General features: G+C 45.3%; 1 protein-coding gene across 1 annotated transcript in view; it reads left to right on the top strand.

Annotated features, from left to right (window-relative positions):
- LOC121544348 (fibroblast growth factor receptor-like 1) overlaps positions 1-14540 on the top strand; it is a 42703-nt gene that overhangs the window by 22837 nt on the left and 5326 nt on the right. The window contains exon 3 of the mRNA XM_041854277.2: positions 30-302. Within this exon, the coding sequence (XP_041710211.2) occupies positions 30-302 (273 nt within the window). The remainder of the gene's footprint in view (positions 1-29; positions 303-14540) is intronic.

Here is a 14540-nt window from a genome sequence, read left to right as displayed (position 1 = left end):
ACTTATCGATTATTTCTGTGTTGCTCAAGGACCTCCGCGGGTGGCTGAGAGGGTGGTCCACAGACAGTCAGTGCACCTGGGGAGTTCCATCAAGCTGCCATGCCCTGTTGAAGGAGACCCGCCGCCCCTCATCATGTGGACCAAAGACGGCCGCAACATCCACAGTGGCTGGATCCGCTTCCGCATCCTCCGCCTGGGCCTGAAGATCAAGGAAGTGGAGGTCGAGGATGCTGGAACATACATCTGCAAAGCCACCAACGGCTTTGGCAGCGTCAACATCAACTATACCCTCATTGTCATCGGTAAGTAGAAAGGTGTCTTGCGGTCTGCTCTACATTAGTCCGTTTGCGAAGTAATACCATTCATAGTGACGCTACCCAGAAACCATGCATATGACTCAGACCGTGCCATCATCTTTCGAGGAAGGGATTCAAAGTCAGTCACTTAACTCTTCCGCTCAGGTCAAGATCTTGTCGATTTGCAGATGTTAAAAGACAACACCATGCACCATGGAGTCATGGCTTTGAAATAAGGGGATTTAGGAAGGGGGGTGTAGTTGATACCCTCCTCTCCTATATCTGTTATATCCTTCACCACTCAAGCCCAAAGTCAACATCAGAATGGGATATTGTTTCATACTACATCATCCTCGGTGACTCAAGCGGATCTTAACTTCTTCCCTCTCCCCAGGCTAAACTCTGGTTTGTCAAAGCAGAGGCTACTTAACTTGGAATTGTCCAACAAGAAACATATTCACCTTAACATTAACCTATTAAGACTCATAAAGCTTATAATAGGACATGATGATCTCATGTGCAATAGAAACATACTTGTAACTCTCAGTCAAGTCAAGGAGCTGGTCACTAGTACTTCCTTAACTTTATCCATACTGCTGTCTCTGTGGCTGTGTACAGTACAGTTTTCTCTGTGCTAGAGTAGAGCGTGATGAATGAGAGGACTGGAGTGTGAAAGCTCTGTTTAGTTTAAGATGCCTAATTAGGTCCAGAGCCTCCTGCAGGGGAGGGGGTGGATGGCAGGGGCCGACTGGAGGAGCTGCTTCCTGGTCTTGTGATCAAATCAAATTCTATTGGTCGCATACACAGATTTGCAGGTGTTATCGCAGGTGAAGTGAAATGCTTGTGTTTCTAGCTCCAACAGTGCAGTAATACCTAGCAAAAAAACTAACAAAAAACACAATACACACATTCCCGAAAAATTCTGAAATTAAGAAATATCAGAATGAGCAATGTCAGAAAACGGAATATAAATATATATACAGTACCAGTCAAAAGTTTGGACACACCTACGCATTTCAGGGTTTTTCTACATTGTAGAATAAGGCCTGATTCACACAGTCTCCTCTGAACAGTTGATGTTGAGATGTGTCTGTTACTTGAACTCTGTGAAGCATTTATTTGGGCTGCAATCTGAGGTGCAGTTAACTCTAATGAACTTATCCTCTGCAGCAGAGGTAACTCTGGGTCTTCCTTTCCTGTGGCGGTCCTCATGAGAGCCAGTTTCATCATAGTGCTTGTTGGTTTTTGCGACTGCACTTGAAGAAACCTTAAAAGTTCTTGACATTTTCTGGATTGACTCACCTTCATGTCTTAAAGTAATGATGGACTGTCGATTCTCTTTGCTTATTTGAGCTGTTCTTGGCATAATATGGACTTGGTCTATTACCAAATAGGGCTGTCTTCTGTATACCGCCCCCTACCTTGTCACAACACAATTGATTGGCTCAAACGCATTAAGAAGGAAAGAAATTCCACAAATTAACTTTTAACAAGGCACACCTGTTAATTGAAATGCATTCCAGGTGACTACCTCATGAAGCTGGTTGAGAGAATGTCAAGAGTGTGCAAAGCTGTCATCAAGGCAAAGGGTGGCTACTTTGAAGAATCTCAAATATAAAATATTATTTGATTTGTTTAAAAAAAATGTGGTTCCTACATGATTCCATATGTGTTATGTCATAGTTTTGATGTCTTCACTATTATTCTCAATGTAGAAAATAGTAAAAATAAAGAAAGACCCTTGAATGAGTAGGTGTGTCCAAACTTTTGACTGGTACTGGACATATAATGGTGTGTAAAGACAGTATGGATGGTATATGAATATAAAAGGTGTGTACAGCAGTAGTTATATACTGTAGGATGAGCCATGACTTGAATGGGTAAAACAGTATGTAAACATGATTAAAGTGACCAGTGTTCAATTACTCTATGTACATAGGACAGTACCGGGTGGTAGCCAGCTAGAACAGCGACTACGGTGATGGCTTCTCAAACTGGCCTTGTTTTGGGGTAGAACCCTAATCACATAGATCAGATCAGGACAACAGAAAGTAAAGAGAATGGTGTCCATTGTGTAGCGTAGTATCATAGGGTCGAGATGCGGATCTGGGGAAGTGTGATTCTAACAAAGTTATTTTGGCTCGCGTTCAAGATGAAGTTGACTGAGAGGGTAGAGAGGGTATATCTGTTGACCCATGAGGCGGCGCACAATTGGCCCAGCGTCGTCCGGGTTAGGGGATTTCCTTGTCCCATCGCGCTCTAGCGACTCCTTGTGGCGGGCCAGGCGCCTGCAAGCTGACTTTGGTCGCCAGCTGGACGGTATTTCCTCCGACACATTGGTGTGGCTGGCCTCCGGGTTAAGCAAGCAGTGTGTCAAGAAGCAGTGTGGCTTGGCAGGATCGTGTTTCGGAGGACGCATGGCTCTCAACCTTCGCCTCTCCCGAGTCCGTAGGGGAGTTGCAGTGATGGGACAAGATTGTAATTACCAATTGGATATCACGAAATTGGGGAGAAAAAGGGGTAAAAGTACAAACAAAAATAAAAAAAAGATCTGTTGATTGTTCCTGAACAATAAAAGTAGATATACTGTGCCTTCGGGAAAGTTTTCAGACCCCTTTACTTTTTCCACATTTTGTTACATTACAGCCTTATTCTAAAATTGATTAAATTGTTTATTTTCCTCATCAATTTACACACAATACCCCATGATGACAAAGCAAAAACTGGTTTTTAGACATTTTTGCTAATTTATAAATAAAAATAAAAATAAATAAACTGAAATATCACATTTACATAAGTATTCAGACCCTTTACTCAGTACTTTGTTGAAGCACCTTTGGCAGTGATTACATCATTGAGTGTTCTTGGGTATGACGCTACAAACTTGGCATTCCTGTATTTGGGGAGTTTCTCCTATTCTTCTCTGCAGATCCTCTCAAGCTCTGTCAGATTGGTTGGGGAGCGTTGCTGCACAGCTATTTTCAGGTCTCTCCAGAGATGTTTGATCGGGTTCAACTCCGGGCTCTGGCTGGGCCACTCAAGGACATTCAGAGACTTGTCCCGAAGCCACTCCTGCATCGTCTTGGCTGTGCTTAGGGTCGTTGCCCTGGTGGAAGGTGAACCTTCACCCCAGTCTGAAGTCCTGAGAGCTCTGGAGCAGGTTTTCATGAAGGATCTCTCTGTACTTTGCTCCGTTCATCTTTGCCTCGATCCTGACTAGTCTCCCAGTCCCTGCCGCTGAAAAACATCCCCACAGCATGATGCTGCCACCACCATGCTTCACCATAGGGATGGTGCCAGGTTTCCTCCAGACATGACGCTTGGTATTCAGGCCAAAGAGTTCAATCTTGGTTTCATCAGACCAGAGAATCTTGTTTCTCATGGTCTGAGAGTCTTTAGGTGCCTTTTGGAAAACTCCAAGCGGGTTGTCATGTGCCTTTTACTGAGGAGTGGTATCCGTCTGGCCACTCTACCATAAAGGCCTGATTGGTGGAGTGCTGCAGAGATGGTTGTCCTTCTGGAAGGTTCTCCCATCTCCACAGAGGAACTCTAGAGCTCTGTCAGAGTGACCATCAGGTTCTTGGTCACCTCCCTGAACAAGGCCCTTTTTTCTTTCTTTTTTTTTCACCTTTATTTAACCAGGTAAGCCAGTTGAGAACAAGTTCTCATTTACAACTGCGACCTGGCCAAGATAAAGCAAAGCAGTGCGATAAAAACAACAACAACACAGAGTTACATATGGGATAAACAAAAAACGTACAGTCAATAACACAATAGAAAATCTATATACAGTGTGTGCAAATGTAGTAAGTTATGGAGGTAAGGCAATAAATAGGCCATAGTGCAAAATAATTACAATTTAGTATTAACACTGGAATGATAGATGTGCAGAAGATGATGTGCAAATAGAGATACTGGGGTGCAAATGAGCAAAATAAATAACAATATGGGGATGAGGTAGTTGGATGGGCTAATTACAGATGGGCTGTGTACAGGTGCAGTGATCGGTAAGCTGATGCTTAAAGTTAGTGAGGGAGATAAGAGTCTCCAGCTTCAGAGATTTTTGCAGTTCGTTCCAGTCATTGGCAGCAGAGAACTGGAAGGAATGGCGGCCAAAGGAGGTGTTGGCTTTGGGGATGACCAGTGAGATATACCTGCTGGAGCGCAGACTACGGGTGGGTGATGCTATGGTGACCAATGAGCTAAGATAAGGCGGGGATTTGCCTAGCAGTGATTTATAGATGACCTGGAGCCAGTGGGTTTGGCGACTAATATGTAGTGAAGGCCAGCCAACGAGAGCGTACAGGTCACAATAGTGGGTAGTATATGGGGCTTTGGTGACAAAACAGATGGCACTGTGATAGACTACATCCAATTTGCTGAGTAGAGTGTTGGAGGCTATTTTGTAAATATGTAGTGATGGCCAGCCAACGAGAGCGTACAGGTCACAATGGTGGGTAGTTGTCACGTTCGTCTAATGACGGGTCAGACCAAGGCGCAGCGTGATATACGTACATGTTTATTTACACTGAATAAACACACGACAAAACAACAAACAAACGAAAACGTGAAGTCCTAAGGTTGTACATACAACAAACCTTACCCGGAACAAGATCCCACAACCCACTAGTGCCAATAGGCTGCCTAAGTATGATCCCCAATCAGAGACAACGAGCTACAGCTGCCTCTGATTGGGAACCACACCGGCCAACATAGATCTACACATAATAGATCAAAACATAGAAAACACACAACAAAGAATATACACACCCTGACTTAGAGCGCTGCTTCCCCTCTCCTTCCTCCCACGATACGCCAGGCCCTGTCTGGACCCTGGTGTGGGAGACCCCGAACCTGGAGAGGGGCTGACGTCATGGTCTGGACAGGAGCCGCTGACCGGAGCTGGACTGGGCACCGGTGGACTGGACTGCTCTGGCTCCGGAGTGGCGCAGCTGACCGGTGCTGGACTGGACCCCGGTGGACTGGACTGCTCTGGCTCCGGAGTGGCGCAGCTGACCGGAGCTGGATCAGGCACCGGTGGAGCGGACTGCTCTGGCTCCGGAGTGGAGCAGCTGACCGGAGCTGGATCAGGCACCGGTGGAGCGGACTGCTCTGGCTCCGGAGTGGAACAGCTGACCGGCACTGGATCAGGCACCGGTGGAGCGGACTGCTCTGGCTCCGGAGTGGAGCAGCTGACCGGCACCGGTGGGACGGGCACGGGCCGTGCCGGACTGGACAAACGCACCACTGGTCTGGTGCGAGGAGCAGACACGGGCCGGACCGGACTAGGAACACGCACCACTGGCTTGGTGCGAGGGGCAGGAACGGGCCGGGCCGGACTGGCGACGCGCACCACTGGCTTGTTGCAAGGAGCAGGAACAGGCCGGGCCGGACTGGCGACGCGCACCACTGGCTTGGTGCGAGGAGCAGGAACCGGCCGGGCTGGCGACGCGCACCATTGGCTTGGTGCGAGGAGCAGGAACCGGCAGGGCTGGCGACGCGCACCACTGGCTTGGTGCGAGGAGCAGGAACAGGCCGGACCGGGCTGGCGACGCGCACCACTGGCTTGGTGCGAGGAGTAGGAACAGGCCGGGCCGGGCTGGCGACGCGCACCACTGGCTTGGTGCGAGGAGCAGGAACAGGCCGGGCTGGCGATGCACACCACTGGCTTGGTGCGAGGAGCAGGAACAGGCCGGGCCGGACTGGCGACGCGCACCACTGGCTTGGTGCGAGGAGCAGGAACCGGCCGGGCTGGCGACGCGCACCACTTGCTTGGTGCGAGGAGCAGGAACAGGCCGGGCCGGACTGTGGAGGCGGACTGGAGGTCTAGAGCGGAGAGCTGGCACAACCCGTCCTGGCTGGCTGCCCACTTTCGCACTACACGTGCGGGGTGCAAGCACAGGACGTACAGGACTGTGCCGGCGCACTGGCGACACAGTACGTAGCTCCGCATAACACGGAGCTTGCCCAGTCATACGCCTCTTCGCGTGAGTACAGGGAGTTGGCTCTGCTCTAACCCTAGGCTCCGCCAACCACCCCGTGTGCCCCCCCCCCCCAACATTTTCTTGGGGCTGCTTCTCGGGCTTCCTCCTCGACCGGCCTCCTCCGTGTTGCCGTTGCTCCTCTCCTGCCTGGGCATCTAACTTAGCCCATGGTCCTTTCCCCGCAAATATCTCTTCCCATGACCACAAATTGCCCACCTGTGACATGGCTACTCGCTCTGCCTGGGCACGCTGCTTGGTCCTCGTTTGGTGGGATCTTCTGTCACGTTCGTCTAATGAAGGGTCAGACCAAGGCGCAGTGTGATATACGTACATGTTTATTTACACTGAATAAACACACGACAAAACAACAAACAAACGAAAACGTGAAGTCCTAAGGTTGTACATACAACAAACCTTACCCAGAACAAGATCCCACAACCCACTAGTGCCAATAGGCTGCCTAAGTATGATCCCCAATCAGAGACAACGAGCTACAGCTGCCTCTGATTGGGAACCACACCGGCCAACATAGATCTACACATAATAGATCAAAACATAGAAAGAATATACACACCCTGACTCAACATTTAAGCGTCCCCTGAGTCAGGGCGTGACAGTAGTATATGGGGCTTTGGTGACAAAACGGATGGCACTGTGATAGACTACATCCAATTTGCTGAGTAGAGTGTTGGAGGCTATTTTGTAAATGACATCGCCAAAGTCAAGGATCGGTAGGATAGTCAGTTTTACGAGGGCATGTTTGGCAGCATGAGTGAAGGAGGCTTTGTTGCGAAATAGGAAGCCGATTCTAGATTTAACTTTGGATTGGAGATGCTCAATGTGAGTCTGGAAGGAGAGTTTACGGTCTAATCAGACACCTAGGTATTTGTAGTTGTCCACATATTCTAAGTCAGACCCCCCGAGAGTAGTGAATCTCGTCGGGCGGGCGGGTGCAAGCAGCGTTTGATTGAAGAGCATGCATTTAGTTTTACTAGCGTTTAAGAGCAGTTGGAGGCTACAGAAGTAGTGCTGTATGGCATTGAAGCTTGTTTGGAGGTTTGTTAACACAGTGTCCAATGAAGGGCCAGATGTATACAAAATGGTGTCGTCTGCGTAGAGGTGGATCTGAGAGTCACCAGCAACAGGAGCGACATCATTGATATACACAGAGAATAGAGTCGGCCCGAGAATTGAACCCTGTGGCACCCCCATAGAGACTGCCAGAGGTCCAGACAACAGGCCCTCCGATTTCACACATTGAACTCTATCTGAGAAGTAGTTGGTGAACCAGGCGAGGCAGTCATTTGAGAAACCAAGGCTATTTAGTCTGCCAATAAGAATGCTGTGATTGACGGAGTCGAAAGCCTTGGCCAGATCGATGAAGATGGCTGCACAGTACTGTCTTTTATCGATCGCGGTTATAATATCGTTTAGGATCTTGAGCGTGGCTGAGGTGCACCCATGACCAGCTCGGAAACCAGATTGCATGGCGGAGAAGGTACGGTGGGATTCGAAATGGTCGGTGATCTGTTTGTTAACTTGGCTTTCAAATACTTTCGGAAGGTAGGGCAGGATGGATATAGGTCTGTAACAGTTTGGATCTAGAGTGTCACCCCCTTTGAAGAGGGGGATGACTGCGGCAGCTTTCCAATCCCTTCTCCCCCGATTGCTCAGTTTTGCCGGGCGGCCAGCTCTAGAAAGAGTCTTGGTGGTTCTAAACTTCTTCCATTTAAGAATGATGGAGGCCACTGTGTTCTTGGGGACCTTCAATGCTGCAGAATTATTTTGGTACCCTTCCCCAGATCTGTGCCTCGACACAATCCTGTCTCTGAGCTCTACGGACAATTCCTTTGACCTCATGGCTTGGTTTTTGCTCTGACATGCACTGTCAACTGTGGGACCTTATATAGACAGGTGTGTCCCTTTCCAAATCATGTAATACATTTTTAATACATTTGCACACAAAAAATACAAACCTGTTTTCGCATTGTCATTAAGGAGTATTGTGTGTAGATTGCTGAGGATGTTTTTTTTTATCCATTTTAGAATAAGGCTATAAAGTAACAAAATGTCGAAAAAGTAATGGTGTTTGAATGCTTTCCGAATGCACTGTATAGACACACACCAAGAGGAGGAATGTCAAAGTTCACACTAGAGCTGTATTTCATGAAAGTCGTGGTTGTCTATGACTATACTGTACTTACATTATTTTACTGTACTTGCTGTTATATTGCTGCTATTGCATTGACCTACATGTAGAATAAGAGCACTACTTTTGTCAGACATTTCTCAAAAGTGCAAAGTTGCCCACATGATTTACAGTGGATCATGCTCAGTTCAGAGTACAGCACCATGTGTATAAATCATGGAGTCAATGTATCCAAATGATAGATAGCATCTCTCTCTCTCCTTACCAGGGTTGGGTAGGATACTTTCGAAATGTAATCCATTACAGTTACTAGTTAGCCTACCTGTCCAAAATTGTAATCAGTAACTTAACTTTTGGATTACCCAAACTCAGTAACGTAATCTGATTACTTTCCGTTACTTTTGGATGACTTTTCCCTTAAGAGGCATAAGAAGAAGACAAAAAGGATCCATCAAACGTAGTCAGACTCGCTCAGGTAGAACAAACTTAAACTTATTTTCAATGCTGAATTGAATGTCATTGAGAAAACAGAAAGGTGTCATAATTATTTTTTTTGCAAACATCCTTTCTGAATTTAAAAGTAATCCAAGAAGTAATCATCTAGTTTTTTTTTTTTATCTGTAACCGGATTACAATATTTGTTGCTGGTAATGTAACTGATTACAGTTACAGTTTTTTTGTAATCAGATTACTCTTCAACCCTGCTGCTTACATACAGTAGTAGTGTGTGTAACTCAAAACTGATTTATCCAGCTTGGCGTTTGCAGTTTGATGAAATTAAAAGTATTTAGGCTTTCAGTAGTGCTGAAACAGGGGGAGGTTGTGTAAGATAAGTTCAACATGCCTGCATGTATTACTACCAACTCCCACACAGGACAGAGATGTCTCTTACCTTTGAAAGTTCAAAGGCGTTTTTTTTCTTCTTGAGGGATACTGTTTTCTCATGTGTATTTTATTAAATTGAACACCATTATTTTCACCCTCTCTGATCTCCACCACAAACTGTTTGGCCTCGCTCTTAAACCTGATGGAGTTGGTTTTGTTTTTCTTTCCCACCGTTTGTGGTGAATGCGTGACAACCCAACACTAGTCTCTCAGCAGTCATTCCACATCTCTGTTTTGTAAGACCACTGTGACCTCGCTCTCCTCTCTCTCTCGCTCTCTTCTCGCCGTTCTCTCAGCCATCATTCCAGCCAGGGACTGGCACACATCACCAGTTTGTTTGAGAACTGACAGCCTAAAAACGGTAGAATGGTCCATAATTATTGTGAGCGGAACATTTTCAATCAATGGTGAAATGATTGTACCTCTTGATGTGCCTAATTGTTAGACATTTTCATAGTGTTTTGTATTTAGTTCAATGCCTTGTGGGGAAGGCTGGTAGACTTCTCAGAGAGATTATTTATTTGAAGTGTTGTAAATGGGAGGTGTAATACTGGCTAGCTTCCAGCATAGCTCTGCAAACCGTATCCATCATTTGACTTTATTATTTTTACTGGAGCTCAGAAAGAAAAAAAAGAAAAACAACTGCAGTCAGTTAAAGTGCTGTTCAGGGGAACAGTGGCGACAATATCCTGGCTGGTCTTTCAAGCTCAAGGTCCGTAGTGCACAACACACTTTTTAATCATTGGTCTACATCACTTTGGACAGAAAGAGAGAAGGGCAGGGAGGAGAAGGAGAGGGCGAGTAGGGGAGAAACAACGAGATCAAATCAAATCAACAAACAATGTCACATGCGCCGAATACAACAGGTGTAGACCTTACCGTGAATTGCTTACTTACAAGCCCTTAACCAACAATGCAGTTCAAGAAATAGAGTTAAGAAAATACTGACTAAATAAAAAAATACAATAAAAAGTAACACAATAAAATAACAATACCGAGGCCATATACAGGGGGTACTGGTACCGAGTCAATGTGTGGGGGTACAGGTTAGTCGAGGTAATTTGTACATGTAGGTGGGCCCGTGTAGCTCAGTTGGTAGAGCATGGTGCTTGCAACGCCAGGGTTGTGGGTTCGATTCCCATGGGGGCCAGTATGAATGATTTTTTATATTTTTTATGTATGCACTCACTAACTGTAAGTCGCTCTGGATGACTAAAATGTAGGGGTAAAGTGACTATGCATAGATAATAAACTAATAGGGGTATAAGAAAGAAATGGAAGACGTGGGAGGAAGAAAGAGAGAAAAGAGTGAGAGAAAGAGAAGGGGGTGGTCCTGGTGATATAAGGGGGATTCTCCGTTCAGCCGTGGCTGTAGAAGCAATCCTTCTCCCAATCTGCCAGTGGGCAGCCTGTCCTCCCCTGAGCTATCCCAAGAATCTGGTCAGCCAGTGAAACATGGCGCCTCCTCAGCTGGCTGTTTGGGCCCTGTTTGGGGTGGTCTCCTGACAACTGACCCCCACCCGACCCTCCTAAACACCCCCCCCACCCTCACCCCTCCTGCTGGTGGACTGGAATAGATAGGGGCATGACTGCCACACTGGCAGACAGACAGATACACCATCTACACTGATTCGTTTTTTACAATTAGCATGGTGTAAAGTGTATATTGTAACACAGTGTTGACACAGCACAGACCATGTAAACAGAGAGAGGATCATGGTAGCCTTCATTTCTACATGGATAATTTAAATCTCTATAGTACAGTAGTAGTGATAGTAGTAGTGCTGTAGTGGTAGTGATAGTACTGCATTATGTGTGGCTGATAACATAATGGTGGTGTAAGGCCACTACTCATTACTTTCTCTGGACATTAGAATGTCCCCAACTACATCTAAAGCTCATTGTGACCCACAGAATGATGGGGCATTTTCCTGAGATTCAGTTGAAGCTCAAGGCCAGGGGAGTGAGAGTTACCTATTTCCTGTGGCTGGATTTGTGAATGAAGAGGAGAGAAAGAAGGGAGGGCACCAGACCCAGTGATACAGTAGACTAGAGAGACAGTTTCAATGGATTCTTTGGTTGTTGTTAGCCGTTTACTTTGCCTGTCTTCCCAACAGTATCTCTGTAACTGAATGTGTCTGGGTGAGTGGGTGTTTGCCTTTCCCTTCCATCTCTAAATGTACAAATGTACTGTGTTTATTTAGAAGTTATATTCCATTCTGTTAATACAATTGGAATACAAAGTAGTCTACATGTTTTATCGCTTGAAAGTGGTGTCCTGCAGAATCCGAGTGGATTGCTGTTCTTATTTACTCTTTGATGAGGGAGGATAGGGCCCCTCTCAAGGAGGGGGAGGGGACACAAAAAGGATTGACTGGGAGGTCTCCAAGTCCTCTCCTTTTACTGATAATTGTATTTTTCAGTATTCTAACAATAACAATTATGTAGCAGCACTGAGATGTCCTGCCTTCCCCCAGTCTGCAGGTCCAGTGAGCCAACATTGTGTAAAGACAATGGCAGCCTAGGATAGTAGTTTAGGCCCAGACTCATAAAGGGCGCCATTGTTCCTAAGGACCTCCAGAAAATAGAGAGGAAAGAGATTCAGGAACAAAAAAAAATGTGAAAAGAAAATCCGGGCAGTGTGGGACCATGTTCTGTTTGGATTGGGAGGTTCAGGAACCGGGAGGAATGTGGAGAGCCCAAGTGAGCAGCAGAGAAATATTTCTTCCAATGGAGGCAGTTTTTTAAAGGAAATGGGTTATTATAGTTGGCCAGTTTAAGCCCTTCAAATAGCCATGACATCATGACTGGGCCTGATGCTGGAGAGGGCAGACAATGGAAGGTTTGTGCCCGGAGAACCATAGAGAGCTTTGGGGGATTTGGGGAAAGTCGGAGGGTGCCTGGAGTGGGGGGTTAGAAGCCACATCTGGTCCCTTTACCTGCTCCATTCAAACGCAGAGTGTGCACCAAAGTGTGCACCAAGTGTGCGCCAAACTGGATTTGGATAAACATTTACTGGAGGCTACACTGGGTTCAGGCTCTGTACAAGGTGTATGGCAGTATTTCCCAAACTAGGGTTCGCCTGATTTGAAAATGGGGTTGAGAGAGAAACTCTGAAATAAAATGTAAAAAAGGTGCTTTGTTCATAGAAGCGGGGTTACATCAGTAACCTCTGGTAGCCACTAGATGCGGTTATAATAAACAGAGCGGTTTCTGTTTTCTTCCTACAAATGTGGCTCTATCTTTTGAACTGTTTAAGCTACAAAATATTATGACCCCATCACCCCAACATGTATCCCACTAGGCACAGACGTCAGTTCAACGTCTAGTTTTGATTTACGTTTTGTTGAGTTGTCAACTAACGGGAATTCAACGAGAAATCAACAAAACATTTCACCATGTTATTGGATTTAGGTTAAAAGTTGGGTGAAAAAAAGACGAAATGCCCTTACGTTGATGACTTTTTGCTAATGCAATTAGTGTTCCACGTTGATTCAATGTCATCACATTGATTTTTGGGGTTGAAATGACGTGGGGGATGTGTCTTCTGTTTCCCTCTACAATGCCCACAAGCCGTGCAGGACTCATTAGAACAGAGTGGACAAGACCAGGCACTAAATCAGCCTGGGGGGAAAAGAACATCATCATGTGTCACGCCCTGGCTCTGGGGACTCTTATATGTTGAGCCAGGGTGTGTAGGGTCTATGTTTTGTGTTCTATGTTCACGATCTAGTTTATGTGTTTCTATGTTGGCTGGGGTGGTTCTCAATCAGAGGCAACGTGAATCAGCTGTTGCTTGTTGTCTCTGATTGGGAACCATACTTAGGCAGCCTATTGTGCACTTGTCTTTTGTGGGATCTTGTTCCGTGTTGGTTTGTGTTCATAACCGAGGACTTCACGTTTCGTTTTGTTGTTTTGTATTTTGTATCGTGTTGCTAGTACACTATTAAAGAGATGTACGCATATCACGCTGCGCCTTGGTCCAATCATTATGACGATCGTGACATCATGTTATTGCCTGATAATCTTCTGAACTTCCCAATACCTTTCTGATGCATTTCAGTCACTTCAAACCATACTTCCTTCAGATTGAAATACAGTCAAAAGTACTGTCAGATTGATTTACAATAGACTGTCATAGCCCCAATTAAAAAAGTAAATATTGGCCGTTGATTACATCACTTTTTTTACATGGTGGGGTCGCACATTAAAATAAAAAAATCTAAATGGGGTCGCGGGCAAAAAAGTCAGGGAACCCCTGGTGTATGACAATAAAACATATATTTTTTATTTATTTATGAAATGTACCTCATAAGACATATTCTAAGTACTGAATAACACATTCACTTCATTTATGAAATGTGTTTGACGTCAGTATCAGAAACTTCAGAGTTTGAAGCTTTAGAAAGTAGGCTACGTTAAAACTGACAAGCTCAGTGCTGGAATATTTGAAAATTATTTGAAACTTGTGAATGACTCTACTAGCATGAAGTGATTCAGTGCAGTAGTTGCATGTGTAATCTGTCTATCTGACACCCTGCTCTGCTTTGGTTGAACTTCTATAATTGGTCATAATGTTTGGTATTCTGAGGAATGGTAGTAGTTGGCAAGGAACTTGATATGATCCATAAATTCATCAATGTCTACCTCACAAAGTGGATATGCATTACAAATTATCTATTATCTTTCATTGATAATATTTTCACTAAGCCGTGTCTTAGCTCCACCACATGAAGTCAGTCAGTCAGTCAGTCAATGACATCAACTCCACAGCTGTCTCCCAGAGCTGCTCTTATGAAAACTGATCATATTACTCCCAAATGTTACAGCGCGTGACCTTAGCATGTACCCCCTCAGTGTATCCTATCTATAAATGCTAATTGTACTCAGATGGAGCCAAGAGTGTTTTACTGTGCCTGTTTGGCTGGGGGCGCTTTGTCTTTGTCAAGTGATCCATGTCAATGACAATGTAAAAAGTTTGAAACAAATAGCATTGAATTCAACTGAAACATTTTTCCACTGCTTGTTGAATCCCTTACGAAATAAGATTGCAGTCAGTGTGCAGTATAACTGCAGTATGCTGCAAATACTGCATCCAAAATAACATGTTTTTTTTTTACTGCAGTATAACTGCAGTTCAACTGCAGTAAACTGCAGTTATTCTGCGATTACTGTGTCCAAAATACCACAGTCGACTGCAGATACTGGGAATACTCTGCCTCATAA

Source organism: Coregonus clupeaformis, chromosome 29, assembly GCF_020615455.1.
Source record: "Coregonus clupeaformis isolate EN_2021a chromosome 29, ASM2061545v1, whole genome shotgun sequence".
Lineage (NCBI taxonomy): Eukaryota > Metazoa > Chordata > Actinopteri > Salmoniformes > Salmonidae > Coregonus > Coregonus clupeaformis.
Note: the sequence above shows the minus strand (reverse complement) of the source record. Positions and strands in the feature narration are given on the sequence as shown.